Source organism: Saccostrea echinata, unplaced genomic scaffold (genome assembly GCF_033153115.1).
Source record: "Saccostrea echinata isolate AGI-Se365-2 ecotype Australia unplaced genomic scaffold, CSIRO_AGI_Sech_v1 ptg000022l, whole genome shotgun sequence".
NCBI classification, from domain to species: Eukaryota; Metazoa; Mollusca; class Bivalvia; order Ostreida; family Ostreidae; genus Saccostrea; species Saccostrea echinata.
The window spans coordinates 13,588,811-13,609,787 of NW_026889771.1; the positions used below are offsets into that span (position 1 = coordinate 13,588,811).

Below are 20,977 nucleotides of genomic sequence, written 5' to 3' on the forward strand. Positions count from 1 at the left end.
CGAGAGTGTGTGCGAAGTATAATATTAATGCACATATAAATTTTATTTCTACAGCAAGGCTGTAATTACGTCATTTGCAAATCACATCACCTTGTACAGATATACATTCTTCATAATGTCATAGTGTCTGTACATATTTATAGTGAAAAACTTAATTTTCCAATGTTTTCCACTCAAAAATTGCATAAGTAATTATATCTGACCACCGACATGTGGCATATGGCTTATTTTTTCTATTACGCATGCATCAAAATTAATTCGAATAAGTTTCACTTAGTGTTCACTTGGAGTTAATGCAAAACAATTTGATGCACAGTAGATTAATTCAAATTAAACCAATTCTCATTAAATTCTCACTTCTCAGTATGAACACGGTTTAAATTTAATTCGCAGTACATAACTTTGATTTTGTTTAATTCAAATTAAATTCCCCGTGTGAACAGGGCATCACTTTTAACTTGGAATGTGGAACCTACCTACTAATGGCAGGCACGGTGACTGTTTACATGTGCTAGGTATTCTCTGTCAAGAACAATAACTCCAATTGGACAACATAAAAGGGTTTGGAAGAGGGTGGGATTTGATACAATGTTTTATTCTGTCACAAGAATGTCTAGACCAGTCATATGATAGAATTATTATAATGAGGTATTGTAAAATTTTTTATACATGTACATGTATACTCTTAATAATAAAATGATTGCTTTCCATACTATTTTAGTTGACTAACAATTGGAATTACAATGTATATAGTATAGTTTAAAATAAAAAAGAGAATTAAAAGTGTAAATTTTATTTTGTTACAAAACTTAATTTGAAACAATCAATTAATATAATTAATAGCACCATAAACTTATCAATAAAAATCTACAAATTCTAAGCATCTTGTTCAGTTTTATGTCTGAATTCCCACCAAGATTAATTTGATTGTCTAATTGATTGACATTATTTTCATACTCACTCAACACTGATGAACAATGATAGTTGCATAAATCACAAATCATAAAATCATAATATTACTTGAATGTCAACAAAGTGTATACATAAAACACCTGATATAAAATATTATCACAGATATTCGGTGATTGTCACAGAAAAATATCAAGAGCTGAAGCTAATCCACTTTCTGGGTTTTCATGGTTTTGCTGTATATGACAGAAGACCACAAGCAGAAAGAGAATAAAAATACTCCCTGTAGAGCCATGACAAAGAAGGGTCTGTAACCGGGGGCGCCATAGAAACCATAGTGACAGAGCAAGACTTCACCAACTAAAGTCAGAAGACATCTTAGAAGCTCATACTGGGGGGCAGAGGGACTGAAAAATAAACAGACACATGCATTGACAACTTTTTCAGAATTACATTTTTGGATTGCATTTTTTATGTAATTTATCCATTGAATATTCAGTCAATCGTACTGATCCTTAGATGGAAGATCAAGGAGGAATTTATTTAAGGTAAGTCCTTTTGACTGCTTTATCACTAAATTTATGCCAAATCATAACAAGATGTGTTTGTGAAACACTGATGCCCCCGTATGGCAGGTTATGGCGAAGGTTAAAGTTTCTCAAATGCAAGTCAAAATCCAGGCCAAAAGATAAAAAATGTTAAATTTGAAAGCCCTAGCTGCAACTGTTCAAAAGTTATGGCGAAGGTTAAAGTTTTTTAAAAGTAAGTAAAACATCAAAGTCAAGGTCAAAGTTGTTGGTATCCAAAGGAAGGTCTTGTCACAAGGATTACATATATAAAGTATGAAAGCCCTAGCACCAACCATTCAAAAGTTATGGCCAAGGTTAAAGTTTTTCGAAGTAGGTCAAACTCCTAGGTCAAGGTCAAAGGGTCAAAGTGGTTGGTATCCAAAGGAAGGTCTTGTCACAAGGATTACATATGTGAAGTATGAAAGCCCTAGCACTAACCATTCAAAAATTATGGCCAAGGTTAAAGTTTTTCTAAAGTAGGTCAAACTCCTATGTCAAGGTCAAAGTGGTTGGTATTCAAAGGAAGGTGATGTCACAAGGATTACATAATTATGTGAAGTATGAAAGCCCTAGCATCAACCATTCAAAAGTTATGGCAAAGGTTAAAGTTTTTCAAAAGTAGGTCAAACTCCTAGGTCAAGGTCAAAGGGTCAAAGTGGTTGGTATCCAAATGAAAGTTCTTGTCACAAGGATTACATATGTGTAGTATGAAAGCCCTAGCTCTAACCGTTCAAAAGTTATGGCCAAGGTTAAAGTTTTTCAAAAGTAGGTCAAACTCCTAGGTCAAGGTCAAAGGGTCAAAGAGGTTGATATCCAGAGGAAGGTCTTGTCACAAGGAATACACATGTGAAGTTTGAAACCCCAAGCACCACTTGTTCAAAAGTTATGGCCAAGGTTAAAGTCTCATAAAATTTTGCAAAAGTGGGTCAAACTCCAAGGTCAAGGTCAAAAGGTCAAATATGATGGTACTCAAAGAAAGGTCTTGTCACAAGGAATACACATGTGAAATATGAAAGTCATAGCTCCAACCAATCAAAAGTTCTGGGCAAGGTTAAAGTTGACAACAGACAGACAGACAAACAGATAAACAGACAAACAAACAGATAAACAGACAAACAGACAAACAGACAGACAGGACAAAAACAATATACCCCCGGGATCTTTCGATCCGGGGGCATAAAAATACACTACTGGTGTACCAGTCATGGATATTTTATATGTAGCAATGTGGAATTTAATGATCAAAGCTAAATGCAAAGTGAAGGTAAAATTCACAGGTCAACTTGAACCTCTCTTATTGTAAGTTAAAGCTACATGTCAAGGTCTGGGTAACAAACAGTCTGGACTTTGTCATAGTTGAAGGCACAGTGTTTCACAAGGGCCTCTTAATTTCATACTTACTTGTTATCAAAAATCTTCCCAAAGCTGGTCAGACAAAATCCAATATGGAGGACAAACAGCAAGACAGATAACTGTGACAGTCCCTATTATTGGGGAAAAAAATCATTTTATACATGTACATGTGCATTTACCCCCCAAGTATTAATATCATTTATTGCAGAAAATACTGAGAAAGAATTTGGCTTCATTTCAAAATCATTTATTGAGATCTTTTAATGAGTTTAAGATGGGAAAATAAATAATTAAACTGAAAAATGACAAGTAGGCTAAAGGTTCTTTGGGGTGACTCCTAGCTATGACAATATTATATTTCATATAATTAAAGGTCAAATCTATGATTTTGCCCATTCTAACATAAGTTTCAAGTGATAGTTTGCTCAAAGAACGTAGGAAGATTCAGAAAAGCAGGAAATTACAGACAAACAAAATTTTTACTTTTCATAGTTTGAATTTTTATATCAACTGAGAGATAACAATTTGCCACAAACTGTCTTTTTAAAGCATTTATGTGAAAATAAGTAACTTACATCCTTCCTGGCAGCCACTTCTTGATAGAACAGAAGTTCCAGTGAGAAGTGTATTACAGTGTATACACTGACCCATTTGGGGAGTCCGACATGGTACTGAGGCCAGGGGGCCTTCACCTGGAAATGAAAGCATACATAATTTATGTTCTTTTTTAATTTTCAGAAATATTGTAATGCAGTGACCTACTTTTGAGGCATGACCCCCCCCCCCCCCCTTCAAAGATACATCAGCTTACTCGGTTTAATGATAAGAACTGAACAGTCTTAGATCTTACAGTGTGAAAAATATTACCCAACTATGACAAAGCTAACAGATACACAGAACAGGAAAGTCCATATCATGATGCATCCCCTTAAAAAGACAGAAATTGTACTCTTATTTTCCATTGATCTTACTGTAAGGCTCTGAGGAAGTGAATGCAATAGGTCATCGTAGTGACTCATTAAATTAATATGAGAGTTGAAATCACTCATGTGAACTTATGTGAATCTGCTCATAAACAACTTTATATTCAAATTTGATATATACCACAGGAATGTCCTTTATATCCCCTGTTCTAGGTTTACCAGGTGCCCACCCTGGCCCACAGAACAACACCTTCAGTTTGTTTCTCCATCCTTTCATCTCCCTAAACCTCCCAATCATGTCCTGCAGATATCCAAACTAAAAAAAACAGATACAAGACAGTTAACTACTAAGTTTAAATAAATTCTAGATATGTTCACCAAATTAACTTGTCTTATACTAACCTGAATGACATTTGGATCAAATGTATTTAATGGATGTGTCAGACCATACACAACTTCTTCCTCCTCAGCTTGAAAGGTACCTAATAAAAATACTCAAGTTGTGAAATACTCAACATTTATTTTGCACTTATTTCTGATCATTTAAAATGTAATTATTTGGCACAAACTTGATTTTGTGCAATCACAACTGCAATAATGTAGCTCTCTCCAAGATCTCCCCCCCCCCAAAAATGGAGAGGGCTACATTATTGTATCTAGTTCAATCAGTACTCTTTCTATAATACTGATATTAAATTTTAGTTTGGAGGTAGTCGGGCTTAAGCTCACTATCAATTACACCAAAGGCATCTAAGTATGAATTCTACTTAAATACACACATTTTCAGTATTCATGTAGAACAGTCACCTGGAAAAACCTGACAAAAACAAATTAAATGATTTTTTTTACCAAACAACCTGTCCCAGATGATGAGAGTGCCTGCATAGTTTTTATCAATACAGTATGGATTTCTCCCATGATGCACTCTGTGGTGGCTGGGTGTGTTCAGAATGTATTCCAGAGGACCCAGTGATTTTACGTACTACCAAAAAAAAAATACCTGGAGTGTGAAACTTTGTAATCATTTAAGAAACATCAACAACATGATGAGAATCTTTATGAGGCAATGTCTGAATCATCTGCTGGTATTACTTCCCCTTACCTGAGTGTGGATCCAAAACTGATACAAAATATTCAACTCTTGGTGGACCATGAAAACAGAGGGTGGCATAAATAAGGCAAGAGGAAGATAGAAAACCTGAAATTACTTAGAAATCTATACACTTTGTTTGAATAAACCATACAATGTCCTTTTTCTTGTCCATAAACATTTTTAAAATATTTCAAAAGACTAAAAAAAAAATCAGATGCTTTCAAATAAGTACATATTAGAAATCTTACCCAGGATGTGTAAACCTGAAGCACAGATTGTCTGAGAGCTGTTGTGAAATTGTAGTACTCAGAACTGTGATGTACCTGATGAGCAGCCCACATAAAATTCACCTCTGAAGAAAAATCTCATCTTTATCAAAATAGGCAGAAAATATATAGCGTATTTTCACCTTGTATTATTATAGCCATTACACATTTGCAAACCATTTTGTCCCTTTTTAAATTCACAAAAAGACAGTTTTAATAAAAATTCTTTGAACTTGCCCCATTTAAAATTTTTCCACTTGTGATGAAGGCAAAAGAGGCAAAAATAAAACAGGTGCAAAAATTTCCCCAGATATGATATACAAAACAAAATATAGATTGAAAGTGTATAATGACAATTTGTGCAACAACTACAACAAAATCCAAAAAAAATAAATTAAATAATCATAGTTACAGGTCATTCAAGTATACTTTGAGATTTTATTGAAAAATTTCCTACCATGTGCCAATCTGTGAAACCAGTAATATCCTAGATCCACTCCCAGGAAGCATATCCACCATGTCCATGCAGAGTCCCACTGCAACTCGTAAATATGATATCTGTCATACACCCATATATATCCAGTGTACATGATGGATTTCAATAGAAACCTACAGATGAATAAAAAAAATCGTAGAGTACATTTTTTATTCATAGAAAGAAATGAATGACAACAAAAATAAAGAGTCATGAAACATGTAAGTTAAGGTAAGTTAAGGTCAGTTTTCATGTATAGTGATTAGGGGTGAAGTCTAAGTTAAGATATGAAGGTTTTCTGGGAATGTTGTGTGTCCCTGAAGTCCTCACTATTCCCTCTCTATATATAAATTGTCTGTTACATTGACACAACAATTATGAATCCCAAAAAGTTCACTGTGACCGGAAACAACTTCCACCTGAGATGAATTGACAGATAAGGCAAGATGATTAGCAGTAAAGGTCTCACTCTCTCCAAGATACATGCATAATCTGAGTATAATTTGATAATATTCCAAAATGAGGTCACTGTGACCTACATTTGGGTTGCATGTAGACCTTCCCCAGAAGATCATTCAATTGACAAGGTTTGATATGGTCTGATCACAAAACAGCCATTCAAAAATAAAAACAGTCACAAAATACTTACATTGGGAGTCGTGAATATTGTCCAGCACCGATAGATGTAGCACCATCATTGAATAGGGCTTTCCTGTCCTTTTTGTACCACATGATTGCCATCTCCAGAAAAATGCATACAAAGAAGAAGGGGGTTGCCTGCAAAAGAAATTAAAAAAAAACTCCCTTGTTTTTATCATCTTTCATTATTTTTTTTAAATAACTAAGTTTGCATGCTATTGAAATCATCCATTTAAATTTCTTTGACAGATAATAAATATTTTTGATGATTCATTGATTCAAAATTTAAATTTATAAAAAAAAAAATTGCATATTTTGATCATGACATGCCATTGCTCGGACATCATAAGTGTAATTCTGGCCAAGTGTTTTTACAAAAGGGGCTAATTATTTGGTCTTTTATACCTGTAAGGCTAACCAGATATGGTGTGATTTGTGATATTTAGATGCACAAGAGAGGATAATGGAAAAGGTTTTTTTTTTTTTTTCCAATTCCCTAAACTGTACTCTGGTGGGAGGAAATGCAAGGGCTTTGTCCCCATGCTTCAATCACAATTTTTTTGCACTTATAGAATACATTTGATCAAATAGTATTTTCTGAGACATAAACATACATGCATTAAGAAGTCACACAGAACAGATTGTAAAATCTAGTACTGTATGAAAGTCGTAATGCCTAATCATGATCATGCTAATGGCACTTGTGGCAGTCAGAAGGGTTCAATCGCTGGTGGCCAGATAGCTCAGTTGGTAGAGCACCTGACTGGAGAATCAGAGGGCTCGGGTTTGAATCTCGATCTGATCCATCACATTTTTCTCCTCTCCCATTACATTTGGTGCTGTGCCATGCCCTGGAAGTGACAGGTGAAAGACCTGCCAGGGAAGAGCTGGGTTGGTGTCTTCAAGGGCGAAGACCTTTAAGAAGGAAGGAATGTGACAGTCAGACGGATTCGATCGCCGGTAGCCAGATAGCTCAGTTGGTAGAGCACCTGACTGGAGATTCAGGGGGGCTGGGTTCTAATCCCAGTCTGATCTCTCCCGTCACACACTGAAAACAATCGGAAAGATTACAACTCCACCCACCCCCACCAACTCCAACCTAGGGCAGGATTCGCAATAAAACAATACTATTAAATAAAATTTTAAAAAATATTATTTTTATCAAATAAATATAGCTCGAATTAAATTATCATTGAAATAATTTACGCTAATCCAAAGTTGTGTAACACAGTGCTTAACAATGGAGTGACAGTACAAAATCTTACTTCATTAATGTACAACGGAACTTGTTCGACATCTTTAAAGGAAGTTTCATTCACTGACACTAAATAAAACAACCGCCTGACACCTGTCAGAAAAGGGACTTTGGCCAGGTTGGACATTTTCTCAACTCGGATACAAGCAATGCGTGCTAAACTGTGAATCTAAGCAGATCGACGATTAAAATTCCGGAATGCGCTTGTATCAAGTTTTCTTCATGTAAAACTGAAAGCTCTTTTATATAGTTTATTTAATGGACAGTAAAAGCTTTTTTATATAGTTTATTTAATGGACAGCAAAAGCTCTTTATATAGTTTATTTAATGGACTATTTAATGAGTCTAAGGCGCGAATCCAGGATTTTTTTTCCGTGGAGGGGGGTTCCACCCCACTCAAAAAATTTTCCAACCCAGATATATTTCTTGACAAGCAAAAAAAAAAACCTATTTCCTCGTGATGGTGTAGGGGGTCCACGTTTTCAAAGGGGGCCCAAAGTTTTTTGTTTGTTTTTTGGCTTCAGTATATACTTTTAATAACTCTGCAAATTCGGGGGAGGGGGTTCCGGACACCCCCTCCCTCTAGATCCGCTTCCAAGTTGTTTTTTTTTTAATTTTACAGGCCGAATTAACATTTCAAAACTTTGTTTGCGGGGACACATTTGAAAATACATATATATTGAAATCGAAGTCTTACATATTTATCATTTTTGTATTATGCAATTATAAAATGTCTCAATTTTGAATTATATGTTAAGTTCTGTTGAATGTATAATAATTCTTTAATCTGGTGAGCTATTTGGCTTAAAGAATAAATAAAACTGGAAACTGAGATGGAATCATCTAATTATTTTATCCCTTCACTGAACAGCCTGAGTTAGAAGAAAATGTGTATTTATATAAAAGACTTCTATATACACTGTATACTATAGTGAAAAAATCAGCTATGTGCTCCGTAGAGCATCAGTTGTAAAAATAAATAAAGTCTTGCAATAAGTTCCTAGTACTGGACTTTTGCGAGAAGCGTCGACTTTTACAGTCGACGGCTTACTTTTACACTAGGGAAATATACGGAAGATCTTTTGCGATAGAAATATTTAGCTGATAAATTAATTAAAATGTTATAATGGTTTTTTTTTTTCAAAACACATATTATGTTGTCTAGGAATTAAGGGAATTGAAACTACCCTATCCTCAACCCCCTCCCTTTTGACCTTGACCAACTCCTTCCAAGTTTTCCTTTCGGAATGTTTTTTTTCTCCCTTATTTAATTTCTTCAGCAAATGAAATTGAAAGGAGATACTACCCCTTACGAATAATGCCTATCAGTATGTAACATGTAACGTAATGCCTATCAGTACTTAACACAATACCTATCAGTATGTAACATGTAACGTAATGCCTATCAGTACTTAACACAATACCTATCAGTATGTAATACGATGCCTATCAGTATGTACCATAATCCTTATCGGTATGTAACATAATCCCTATCAGTATGTACCATAATACCTATCAGTATATAACATAATCCATATCAGTATGTAGCGTAATGCCGATCAGTATGTAATATATTTGGAAGAGTGTTTTACATGTACCGAGATTAGGTATCGGCTTTGAATTCAGACTGCCTTATAGACATACCATTTTTCATATATGATTAGATGGTGTAATTCTTCCTTCGTATATTTGTGTGTTACTATTTCTGAATCATTTATATATGTTTCTTAATTATACAGGTAAAAAAAGACGTAAATTCTTTTCCTGTGCGCAACTGTCCCTTTTCCCAAGCGCCGCCAGCAGCTCCTATACTAAAGTAAAGGTAAATTGGCGCAAATGTCGTTCGTCGGCTTTCACATGAAATCACAATACTGTAAATCATTTGTTTTCGTGGTTTGAGGAAAAACTATTGGTTCGTAGGGATTGGATTTTGTGGTTGGAATTCAAACATGATACCTTAGCTAGAAATTTTATTATTTCGATGCAGACATAAATTCGAGGGTATCGTCATACCCCGAAAACAACAAAAATTAAACCCCAACGAAAATTAATGATATCACAGTAATCAGCAAGTTCATCTAAGTAAATCATCAAGTCATTTTACATTTGTCACATTTTAATATTTCGAATTTCATTTAGTGTGTACATAAACAATACTCAGCATAAATGATAAAGAACACATAGAGTGTATTTTGTTTGGAAAAATTTAAATCTATGGTCCACCTAATGATCCAAGCGAGAAATATTCATTACCATAAGAAAGGAAAAATATTAATGAAATTCATATACAGTAAATGATGCTTATAGCGAACTTACAATTTTTATTCGTTAAAAACGTAAATCTTTACATATTTAATTGGTCTCATTCTCATTTTTACAGGTGGAGGTAAGATGCGCAAAGTTTGTCATGATTTCATTATCTTATCTTATATTTGATAAGTTCAGAATATGCCTTAAAACTACAGTAAATGTAAATTATATCGCTGAATTTACTTTAAACATTTTCGCTGTAGTCGTATTTAATTTTACTGTTTTCATAAACTGTAGATTGATCCCCCCCCCCCCCCCCCCAAGAAAAATTGCACTAATCGAGGTAAATAATAGATGACGGATTGCACTTACATTTACATGAAAGAAAAATAATCTGGTAAGGTGATAGATGTATATAAAAATACAGTTATTTAAAGCACCACAACTCTTCAATCTCACATCGAAACCCCCCCCCCCCAAAAAAAAATTTATAAAAAAAAAAAAACCAACCGAACAAACAAAAACAACCAAACAAAAAATCCACGTTACTCATGTTGATTCGTACATATTCGATATAAAAGACTGAACCATGAGTTACATCTATTCGTTCTTGCGTGGTTCTGGATCGCTGTCAAAATGTTTATTTTTTCCAGGCTGTTGGACAATGCCGTAAGGTTTAAGGTGGTATAACAAATAGTCCATTAGATACATATCGGAGGGGGACATATAATGAAAGGAGATACTGTAATCACTGCAGCAACCAAGGCCCTGCAAGGAGGAAAAAAGATAGATGTAGTATTTATATATTCCCGAAGATTTACATGTCATATCTATACAGCTTTCTGATCACAACTAAGGTCAGCTCCCTATTCTTTTTAATAAAGCACAAACAAATACAAAATAAACGCAAAACAAAACGAACAAAATACTGGAAGCAGATTCAAGATTTAATTTTGATTAGGATGCTCTCAGATATACCGTTCATTCCCTGTGGATAACTCTGTAATTAATCAAGGTACCTCAGCTTATAACAAAATCATTGAAAATATTCGTGTTGACAATTTGAATTATAGAAATACCGTAGAAGCCTGATTTCGTTGATTTGTCATTTGAAATATTTTCGTGGGCATTTAATTTCGTTGTTTTGAGAGTAACCATATTCAATACATAGTCATATAAAAATTCGTGTGGGATTTATTTCGTTGATAATTGTTAACAATTAACGAAACAAAATTTAATCCCTCACGAATATTTCTGCTTTAACAGTTTATATCGTTGTGTCATTGACGAATTTGCTCTATGTTCATTATTACCATTTCACAATTCCTTTACAGTTATCTGCCCTTGTTCAAAATTGGTAAAAACCTTCAACGCTAGAATTTTTTTCCTCTATGAGGCATGCAGTGACCTTCAGTGGTATTTTTTAAAATAAATGAAATCCAATATAAAAAGTGACCCAATGATTCTTATTTTTATATTTTGTTATTATTTGTCAATGTTTTCTGATAAAAATAGGCATTGTTTTTGCTTCAGTAATCCTTTTGCCTGGTTTTTTGAGCAATGTTTCTTCAGCAATATTTTAGTAAACGTATTCTTTTTTTAATTCTGAAAACCTCCCTCAGTAAGTCACGGAAAACTCACTCTGCGACTTAAACCAGCAGTAACCACCTGAATTCAATTGAAACTAGTTTTTTAAGTAACGAAGAAATCAACAAATGTTCTAACAATGACATTTCATCTGAGATGTCAAAAAAGTTAGCTTTTATCTACCTTTCGTGGCTTATGGGCGCTGTATTTGTAAAACCAGTCTGGATGGTGGCCTTCCAGGTGAGCGATTGGTACAAAAGGATGGAAAGTCTCCTTGCCGAAAGTATCTAGAGAATCACCTGCTTTTATTCCTAGCTTCATCATACATCTTCCCAGTTCTGCGTCCTCTGCTCCGCCATCTTGCCTGCAGATGAACGGATTAACGCTGCCTTCCGTCACAAACTTATCTAGACTGGCTCTACTCAAGACATAGCCCGCACCACCACTGAAGTAACCCTGCTTCACAATAGGCTTGAATTTATGCCCGAAGAAAACAAGAGACTTGGGACTGTGATGTGACAAAAAATACCTCAAGTTCTCCACAATCATAAAAGTGTCATCGTCTGCTTTTAAAAACCAGTCGAATTGATCCCTATAATGTTCGTAACAATATTTAAACGCTTGTATCGTTTTCCCGGTTAAATGTTCGCGCCCTTCGGACACTTGTAGACCGACTGTTGGAAAAGAAGTGTTGGTCTCACTACTGAAAAATATCACTTTATTGCACCGTTTTCCCCACGTGTTTTTCACAGCAGTGGCCTTTTTGTCCAAATTCTTTGGCGCAGTCATCACCCAGCACAACACACGGACTTTTTTACGTAGGTCATTCGCAGCATCTTCGTTCACATCTACAAGAAAATTTGAAACTGAATTTTTAAAGACAATAGATCTATTGTATAATAAGAAAAAAAATACCAGGTATACATTTATACTCCTTGCATTTGGATCCCGAAGAAGATAGAACAGAATTGCAACACAAAGATTTTAATCAAAGATTATGACAAAAATAAGATAGATGGAAGGGTAAAATAAAATCAAATAGAATTCTAGAATTCTGTACATGTATTTATATGAAAAGACTTTATTTTAAATATATATTGCAGTTTTGTTTTATTTTTTATACGTGTAGAAACCAATACCGCTATGCTGGTGGTGATCCTGCAGTATTGGTCCCCCAAGTCCTCGAAATTCTTCGTAGTCCAAGACTTCACTGTCATCTACTGTCACATCGCCTACACGCCCATAAAGGGAAAAAAACATGATTTAAATACGTATCGTTACATGTACATCTCAGTATCAATGCTTGCCTATTTTTAAACTTGTTTTTTTTTTTTTTATAGATTTTCCATAAGCAAAAAGGTATTTTATGGAGAATAAACCGATTTAGTCTAATGAAGTGGGGAATCGGAGAAATGTCTTTCTTTTTACAACACTCAGAATTTATTATTTTTACGACTTCCTTGGCCGAATTTTATTTATTGCATTAAAAAGTAACTTTAAGAAACTTTCTGGAGAGGGGGATCTAAGAAAAATGGGAGCGGAAACATTCAAGAACAAGGATGTGGTCAAGACACTGTCTTATCAGCTATACCCGGTATATATCTTTGATTTTGTGTACTTTCGTTTAAAAACGTTGCTTCCTTATTCAGTCAATCCAACTCACGCCACAAGAAACTGATTTAAATCCCCTATCCTTAATCCAATTGTAAAAAACCTAAACCTGTTTGTCAACAGTCTTTAATTTTTACCTTCATACCACAGATTGTTCATTGCCATGAAGAACATCGAGAAGCTGAATGTTGTACAGACTAGGGCGAAAAGGAACCCTACCCTAGGTCTGTTCTTGGGGGATAGTTCCCCGTCCATCACCACGACTTGGACCTAGTCTGCTCCACTATATTACTGTCATCCGCCCCACCTTCAAAATAAATACCTGTGTAATTATCTATGAATTGTTATACTGATTGGAAAGGGGGGATCCCCCTTTTACCTAGTACGTGTACTGATGGTAATTTTTTCCATGTACTTTATTTTTCAAACTTACCTGTCTGTTAGCTGATGTTTCAGGATATAATTGAGAGAGAGAGAGAGAGAGAGTACCTGTGTAATCCAATTGCAAAAGTGAAAATAATCAATACCTCGTAATCTAATTACAGGTATGCCAGGAAAAAAGCCATTTTTATCATTTTATCAGCAATGATATAATTGTATCAATGTATGAGCTTGTCACAGGAATGGATTTTTCCAATTCTTACCTTTCTCGAAAAACTTCAACCATGTCAATTTCTGTATTTTTCCAGTTCTATTTCCCTCAGCCAGCATAAACAACCTGTTGAATAATGACACTAGTGAATATACTGGGAACAGGTTCCTCGTTGGCTCTATTCAAAATTAAACGTTTACCTGTGCGAATATTATGGTTCAGAAGGTTTTTGATCAGTCACCCGTATCAATGTGGTATTTAAATTAAAGGAATACCTCCTAATACTTGCTGTAAGGTGTTACTGATCAACTGATCCATGGAAAAAGATACAGACTACTAGTAAATCCACTGGTGGATGCGTAATCGATTTTTAAGTTTTCCATGATTTTCCTGGATATTTATTTAGGGACAGCTGTTTTAAGTATACGTGTTGCTGAATTTGGATGGGTTGATTCACTTTACAAAGGATAACAATTACATATACATGTATTGGACTAAGCTGAATAATACACACACACACACACACACAGAGAAAGAGAGAGAGAGAGCGAGAGAGAAAGGTACAAGACAATACGATAATGAATATGCATGTAATTATGATATACGTAAAGCAAATGCCTCATTTGTAAAAGTTGCCCATCTTTATAAAATTTCATGATCCACCACAAAGCTGCGTAGGAATTTTCATGTGGGTTCTAGTTCTGAAGAGCATGTTTAACTTTCTAAAGAGGTAAACGTACAAAACCTTATAATTTATGCAACATAAAACATGTACCTCGATATCCATGTTATTTATTTATTTGTTTTCTTGAGAACTGGCATTCAATTATACTCAGAAAAGCCCAATTTACTAATTAATTTTTAAAATGATATACATAAATACATTCTTTGAGGGGAGATGGGAAGTGAATTACTTGTACCATTTTTCTAAGTGCATTTACTTGTATTCAACACAAAATGTACAACGAAACCACTTCTTCTTCTTCTGCTTCGATGTAAGAAGTTTTATACAGAGCACCAGATCTATCGATTTCAACACAACTCACCTTTATTATTTTTTCATATTGTCTTCTACAGAATCTTCACATTTTCCCACTTATTCATGAAATATACATGTCAGAGCATCAAAAAGTGCAGTGCAACAGACAGACATTTCTTTCGATAAACTGCATTTATGTAAGATTCCTGGCAACATCCTTGTTCATGAGTGTTTCCATATAGAATATCCGTCATTAATATATTACGAGGGCATGTATTCTGATAATTTAATGACTCGAGATAAGATAAAGTCTGCATAATTTTTCATAGTACATGCTCGGTTTTTTTTTCCCATTTCAGTACCTATGTTAATTAGGCAAATGCAGACAGGGAGGGGTCGAGGGTATTTGGGACCATTGGAATTTTATTTAAATTAAAATAGAATAATGAACTGTTATTTCAAATTAGTGCCTATTCAAAAACAAAGCATGTGATTAAGGAATTTTATTGTGGCATAAATTGGGGACGGCTGTAGCTCAAGAGACAAATAATTAGATGAGTGATTATCAATGCTATAGGTGTCTCTGGTAAAGCCAATCGAAACATCTCGGGCCTTTCCGACAAGCGTAAAAACAACCTCGAATGTGTTACGTAGGCGTCCATGACAACCCCCCCCCCCCCTTTTCATAAACGTTGAATAAATGTAAGGAAACCTCTTATTTGTAGAGCTTGGAGCCCAACTTTATTGAATGTAAAGGTATTACCTAAAATACACTACAGAAATCTACCAATGCTTAATAGCATGATATGAAATTAGAAGTGATCTGTGATGTCCTGCAATGATAGCACAAACTTTTTATAAGCATTACAAAGGTGCAAAGGTGCAATTTTCTCCGAAGACCTAGAAATATATATATATATATATATATATATATATATATATATATATATATATATATATATATATATATATATATAATCCTGATTTCTGTATTAGGGGACCAATGCCATGAAATCTGGCTTAAGTAGACAAAATTTATCTTTTTCCCCTATGCTTTGAAATAAAAACCAACTGCATTTTTGATGGTACTTGGGCTTATTAATTACCATTCTAATGCTAAATTTTACAGAAAACTTGTAGGTAAAAATATACAAAAAAATTGGTCTCCCTAATATTTTGTAACCCTTTCACGTGAGTTAAGGTGACCAGTGTATATTTTCGTAAGTACTAAATCTGGCTTAGGTCGACATTTTTTTTTCTTACAGTTGTAAGGTTATAGTGAACTAAAATTTAACAGAGAATAGTTAAATAATTCAATTTAAGAATAATGAACGGTGGGAGCACAAAAAAATTGAAATCTTGCAAGGCACGATAAACAGGAACGCCAGTTACAACATGTACAGCTTCTTGCTGAAGTTTATCAGGCCTTTCAGAGCAGCTGCGGAGATGCTGTTCCATCCTTCTAATGCATATTCCAAAAGTGGTATCGGTCTTACATGTATAAATGTAATACTAGAATACATTTAAGCTAGGAAGTCAGGATACGTAACCCTTTTAATTTACGAAAAACTGCAATTTCTTTGGAAGCCTTTTGTTAATACTGTCAGTGTGGTTTGTCCACTCCCCAGGGTTTGAGAATGTAAGTCTAAGATGATAGTGACCAAGAGAAGGATCAGTTTGCTGATTATTCAACACTAAGTGCAATTATATATTTTATCCTCATTGCTGCAAAATATTAATAATTTTAGCTTGGTAATTGGGATTAAATTTCACAAGTCGCTTTTAGCCATTCTTCATTTATAAGTCGTGATTGCTCAGGCTTTCTAAGTTCTGCACGTTTTGAAAGGTGTTTGACGCGAATATGCATCATATGCCAATATTCTAGAGGTACCCAATAGACCACCTGGTAGGTACTGTATATCAACAAAGAAAAGTTGAAGTCCAATAATAGAGCCCTGGGGAAGTCCAGCTTCCGTCTTTCTCACTAAATATACTGAAAATTTATTTTTGATCTGTTGCGATGGATTGAAAAGATTATTAGCCAACAAGGTAAGAACTTCACCCGCAAATCTATGTTGTCTCTTGTTCTTTTAAATAAACCGCATCGAATGTCTTGCTGTTATCATAAAATGCAAAACAAGTTAATTCGAATTCTTTATTGTTTAACACAAACCATTTATTATGATAAATTTCTTTTAACTGGGTGACTGTTTAATGATTTCTTAAAAATCCACACAGGCGCGTAGCTGCCTATACGCAAATACGCAAGTGCATACACATAATTGTAAAAAAAAAAGATAATAAATATAATGAATGAATGAATAAATAAAATCTATGGGTGAGAGAGAGAGAGAGTTATTCGAAGAAAAAATCTCAGTACCATCCAACAAATATTCGGATTTCGAATTGTTTTGTGTCATACTGCTGAAGAGCGCTTTGGATTTTATATAATCATGACTATATAATAAAATTTGAAGTCCTTTATTAAATCATTGCCAAATTTAAATAAAGCATTCATGAACTTGTATTCGTTCTTTGATACATTGATAATTTTTGATATTTTTTTAAAAGATCTTTGAGAAATAAAATTTCAGACACATCCTTGAATGTCATGATCTACTACATGTAGTATATGATTTAAAATACGATGTTTTTTGTTCATAATTAACATTAAGTATACAAGTTTTTGAACGATAGAAAAGAGTATGATACCAAATATCGATTAGATATTTAGCCTAAACTACATGTACACTAAGTTTCCGTAGAAGTATTAATTTTGCGTTAAAACAATAAATATTATGTCTTCTATTTCAAAACAAAAGATAAATGACATAATTTTTATTTTGCAAGAAAATGAATGATATACATGTATTTGGTAAAACTCAGAAACTTCTGGGCCCTCACCAGCAGGCATGTAGTATCGTGGGGAGAAGGGAGGAGGAGGAGGAGGGTTCCCTGCCTACACTTTTCCAAACCTAACTTTTGACTATTGAAAACGTTCACTGAAAGGGTGGTTGCCCCCTTCCACTTTTTGTTGTAGCATAGTTAAAACATGCTAATTTGTTAATATATTTAATATAGTTTTGATTTGTGAAAACTGGAAATAAACCCCACCCCACCCCTGTCGTCCTCTTCGTATACTTCACTTTTATTTGGCTACGCTCCTGCCATAATGTAGTTTGTATAACAATTTACAAATGTATTTGAACATTACTCTTTCAAGATTTTTCCTATGCAGCATAATAAGGATACCGGTATGTAATTAACTTAATGAATTTCTTTTGAAGACAGAAATCACATGAGTATGTTTCCAAACACCAGGGAATTGTCCGATACGAAAAAATGTTTCAAATAATTTTTTTAGCAAAACTGCAATTTTATTTCTAGTTATGGCTGAATATGTCGAGAAAAGGCTTTTTGGGATCTAAAATTTTAATTTCAATAGTTTGATACACACAAATAACACTTTAAAATCGTGGAGCGATGACCTACAGAAACAAATATAGTAGAAAAACGTGTGTAAATAAAATTTTGTAACAAATTCAAGGTAAATTTTCGTAAAACAACACACAATATCTAGAAAAATTTTCATTTTCCTGCTGAATCTAATTCAAAAGCGCTATTGATCTTTATAATTTTGAAATGTATAATATATAATAATGGGTATATTTATAGGTACACAATTATTTAAAAGTTGCAAATAGTAGTTTCACATGCGCTCGTTTACTTTTCATGTATGGATGGAGAATTTACTCTTATTTTTGCGATGGGTGCACGTGCACTCTCAAACTGTTTTTTAAATTTTTGTAGTATTATCACGGACAGAGACATTTGTAAATACATCAGTATGATCATGAAATTTGCTTTTTCGAAGTACTTTGTAAATATACTTGTTAGGACTTTCCAGTTTTTTCAATGAAATCAATTGATGCTGTATTTTTTAGACAATTGCAATATTTCTATTCTTATCTAAATTTTGTTATGCGTTCAGATGACTGAAAATACATAAGGAGTAAATTTACTCGTATGTAAAATTTTATTTGAACCTAGTCTGACTAGATGTAAATGTTGCACTAGGAGTAAAAATACTCGCGTACAAAACTTGCTTATCCCCCCCCCCCCCCCCCCCCCCCGTTTGCATTCGCTAAAATACATCAAGGTGCAAATTTTGCATGTATGTAAAATTTGCTCCCTGTCTGTAAATATACGCATGTGAAGGGGGTTTATAAATTTGGACATGAGTAAAATTCATGTAAAAAGAAGACGTTTCTGTTTCCGGTTGCCTTCTACTTCTCAACTCTTCAAAATCAAACAAATGTGAATTATCACCAGATAGAACTCCACGTGTTTATTATCATGGAAAGGGCGTGTCCCTGTTTTGTAGTGGAATCCCGTCAGCTCTTTGGCATGTTTTTTTTTTTTTTTAAATGACACGCGTTCTATTTCCTTTTTGTGTGTGTGTGTGTTTTTCACATAAATTAATAATTTTAATTATATTCATTTTACAAACAAATTACCATACAATTGCAAGTAATTAATAAGTTTTAATTTTTTGTGTACATTTCATTTAACATTCTGTCTCTGATGCCGCAATTCATTGTCAATGTTAATATGTCATTAAAAAAATAGTGGATGTTGCTTTTATATTTTTGTCATTGGGATGGGGGTGTTATGTAAGGGAGAAGTCAAATTCTATAGACTGAAAAACAGAACAGGTACCCTTTCAACTCACGGAAAAACCTGCTCGTAAAGGTATGATTGTTGTATTATTCACCTACTTACATTATTTGTTTCTTGCAAGAATCATATTCTGGACTCTATTTAAAAAAAAAATGTTTGTGTAAATGTATACATACGAGTCATTTTATATATTTATATGTAATTGAAAATAATGTCGGATAAATAACTTTTTCAGCAACCCCTTGGCCACTTTCTCGCAGGCGATTTTCCATGATGTCTACAAGTTTTTAGTTTAAATCACTGAAAATTTCCTTGATTGGCGAAGAATGTAGCTTGATAATAATGAATAGTACTAAGTTTATTTTGTCTCCTACATCTCAAAGAACACAATTCTCCCAAGGAACGAATATTTAGTGAGTTGAACAAAAAAAAAAAATAATAATACAAAACTGATAGCTTTCGTATGTATTAAAAAGACACTAATTACTACATGTAGTACATGTATGTAACATGGCTGATCTATAGGATGCAGTTACAGTAAGGAAATGGGGCGCAACTGAACAAAAATCAAGTCTACAAACTTTATTTATGAGGGGCATAACCGTAATTTTGATACTTTTGATCTAATAATATTGTGTAGTTTATAACGGCAAAATTAAAAGGAAGGGGGGGGGGGCTGGTCTCCATGTCTCCCCCAGTTCTTACGAGCCTGATATGCAATTATTTTTCGACGACTTGAACTGAGAGACCGTTCGGTAGCGATCAAGCGGTGGAAGGTGTCGAAGTAGTCCAGTCCGCCCCCTATTTTTATTAAATTACAAGTATGTAATATAGTTAGCAAAGATGTGCAATGATTAATTCCCCTATTTTTATTAAATTACAAGTATGTAGTATAGTTAGCAAAGATGTGCAATGATTAATTCAATTAACTTCTATAATTTCTTTTTCTACCTTTGAAGTAATATGAAATATGATGCTTTGGGGAAAGAATAATCCACATATCGTATAAGGTAAACAAAAAAAAAATGTTCAACAGACAGACCCAACATCCACGTTCCAATGTCTGTAACGGTCATCCTGAATTTTACAATGTAAGGCCCTTGGCCCACAACGCTCACCTTGAGTTACTTTGGCCCTGCTGTTTCCCCCATATAGATGTATTCTTAAGTAAAGTTTGCTAAATTTCATCTTTCCTGATGCAGTGATTCTGGAGATTTTTTTTTTTACATATAAATGTATATTTCAATGTAAAACTTTGACCCCCTATTGTAGCCTTATCCTACCCCAGGGAAATGATTTAAACAACTTGACATCTACACTACCTTAGCAAAGCTTTCACATAAGTTTCAGCTTTTCTGGTCCAGTGGTTCTTGAGATTATTTACCCTGTTTGACCCCACCCTGTTTCTGCCTTTTCTTGATTATTCCTCCTTGGAAGCATATGGCTTGGCTCTTCGTTTTAAAAATTTAAAATTCCCTTTACCCAGGGATGCTTTGTAGCTACTTTGGTTAAAAATGGCCTAGCGGATCTTGAGAAGTCGAATGTGAAAAGTTTACAGACAAGTGGATAGTCAGATGGGCAGACACTGGACAAAGCTCACTTGAACTCATAAAATTTTTTTAAAAAGAAAAATGCCACTGTCATCACAAAATCTGGGGCACAAGTTTTGATTTTACTCTACAACTTTGCAATTTTTAATGTCAACTTCAGACCATATGGTCAGCTGTATAATGTACATGTACATGTATATAATTACAAAATTCTCTTGGTACTTTCCAACATACATCTATCTATAT

At 34.1% G+C, this 20,977-nt stretch overlaps 2 protein-coding genes across 2 annotated transcripts; both read right to left on the reverse strand.

The window, feature by feature from the left end:
- Positions 1 to 839: 839 nt before the first annotated feature.
- Positions 840 to 7,628, reverse strand: LOC133190471 (alkylglycerol monooxygenase-like). The gene is made up of 11 exons (XM_061326127.1): positions 7,493 to 7,628; positions 6,238 to 6,365; positions 5,571 to 5,722; positions 5,096 to 5,199; positions 4,857 to 4,952; positions 4,604 to 4,736; positions 4,157 to 4,236; positions 3,936 to 4,070; positions 3,407 to 3,523; positions 2,880 to 2,962; positions 840 to 1,316 (listed from the first exon to the last, which is right to left on the reverse strand). Exons 1-11 carry the CDS (start codon positions 7,607 to 7,609, stop codon positions 1,115 to 1,117), a joined length of 1,347 nt encoding a protein of 448 aa, XP_061182111.1. The 5' UTR covers positions 7,610 to 7,628; the 3' UTR covers positions 840 to 1,114.
- A 2,635-nt stretch (positions 7,629 to 10,263) lies between these two features.
- LOC133190473 (glycoprotein-N-acetylgalactosamine 3-beta-galactosyltransferase 1-like) lies at positions 10,264 to 14,630 on the reverse strand. Its single transcript, XM_061326130.1, has 6 exons — positions 14,569 to 14,630; positions 13,575 to 13,648; positions 13,068 to 13,237; positions 12,459 to 12,551; positions 11,503 to 12,167; positions 10,264 to 10,500 (listed from the first exon to the last, which is right to left on the reverse strand). Exons 3-6 carry the CDS (start codon positions 13,183 to 13,185, stop codon positions 10,333 to 10,335), a joined length of 1,044 nt encoding a protein of 347 aa, XP_061182114.1. The 5' UTR covers positions 13,186 to 13,237; positions 13,575 to 13,648; positions 14,569 to 14,630; the 3' UTR covers positions 10,264 to 10,332.
- Between the last annotated feature and the right edge of the window lie 6,347 nt (positions 14,631 to 20,977).

What these genes read in the sequence shown, in the direction of transcription:
- LOC133190473 (XM_061326130.1), bottom strand. Translation starts at nt 13,185, where the DNA reads ATGGACGGGGAACTATCCCCCAAGAACAGACCTAGGGTAGGGTTCCTT. An exon ending in GAACAATCTGTGGTATGAAG is followed by an intron (nt 12,552 to 13,067) that starts GTAAAAATTAAA and finishes ATGGGCGTGTAG; the next exon opens with GCGATGTGACAGTAGATGAC. An exon ending in GGATCACCACCAGCATAGCG is followed by an intron (nt 12,168 to 12,458) that starts GTATTGGTTTCT and finishes ATTTTCTTGTAG; the next exon opens with ATGTGAACGAAGATGCTGCG.
- LOC133190471 (XM_061326127.1), bottom strand. Translation starts at nt 7,609, where the DNA reads ATGTCCAACCTGGCCAAAGTCCCTTTTCTGACAGGTGTCAGGCGGTTG. An exon ending in TTCCGTTGTACATTAATGAA is followed by an intron (nt 6,366 to 7,492) that starts GTAAGATTTTGT and finishes TTTCTTTTGCAG; the next exon opens with GCAACCCCCTTCTTCTTTGT. An exon ending in TTCAGGTTTACACATCCTGG is followed by an intron (nt 4,953 to 5,095) that starts GTAAGATTTCTA and finishes AAGTAATTTCAG; the next exon opens with GTTTTCTATCTTCCTCTTGC.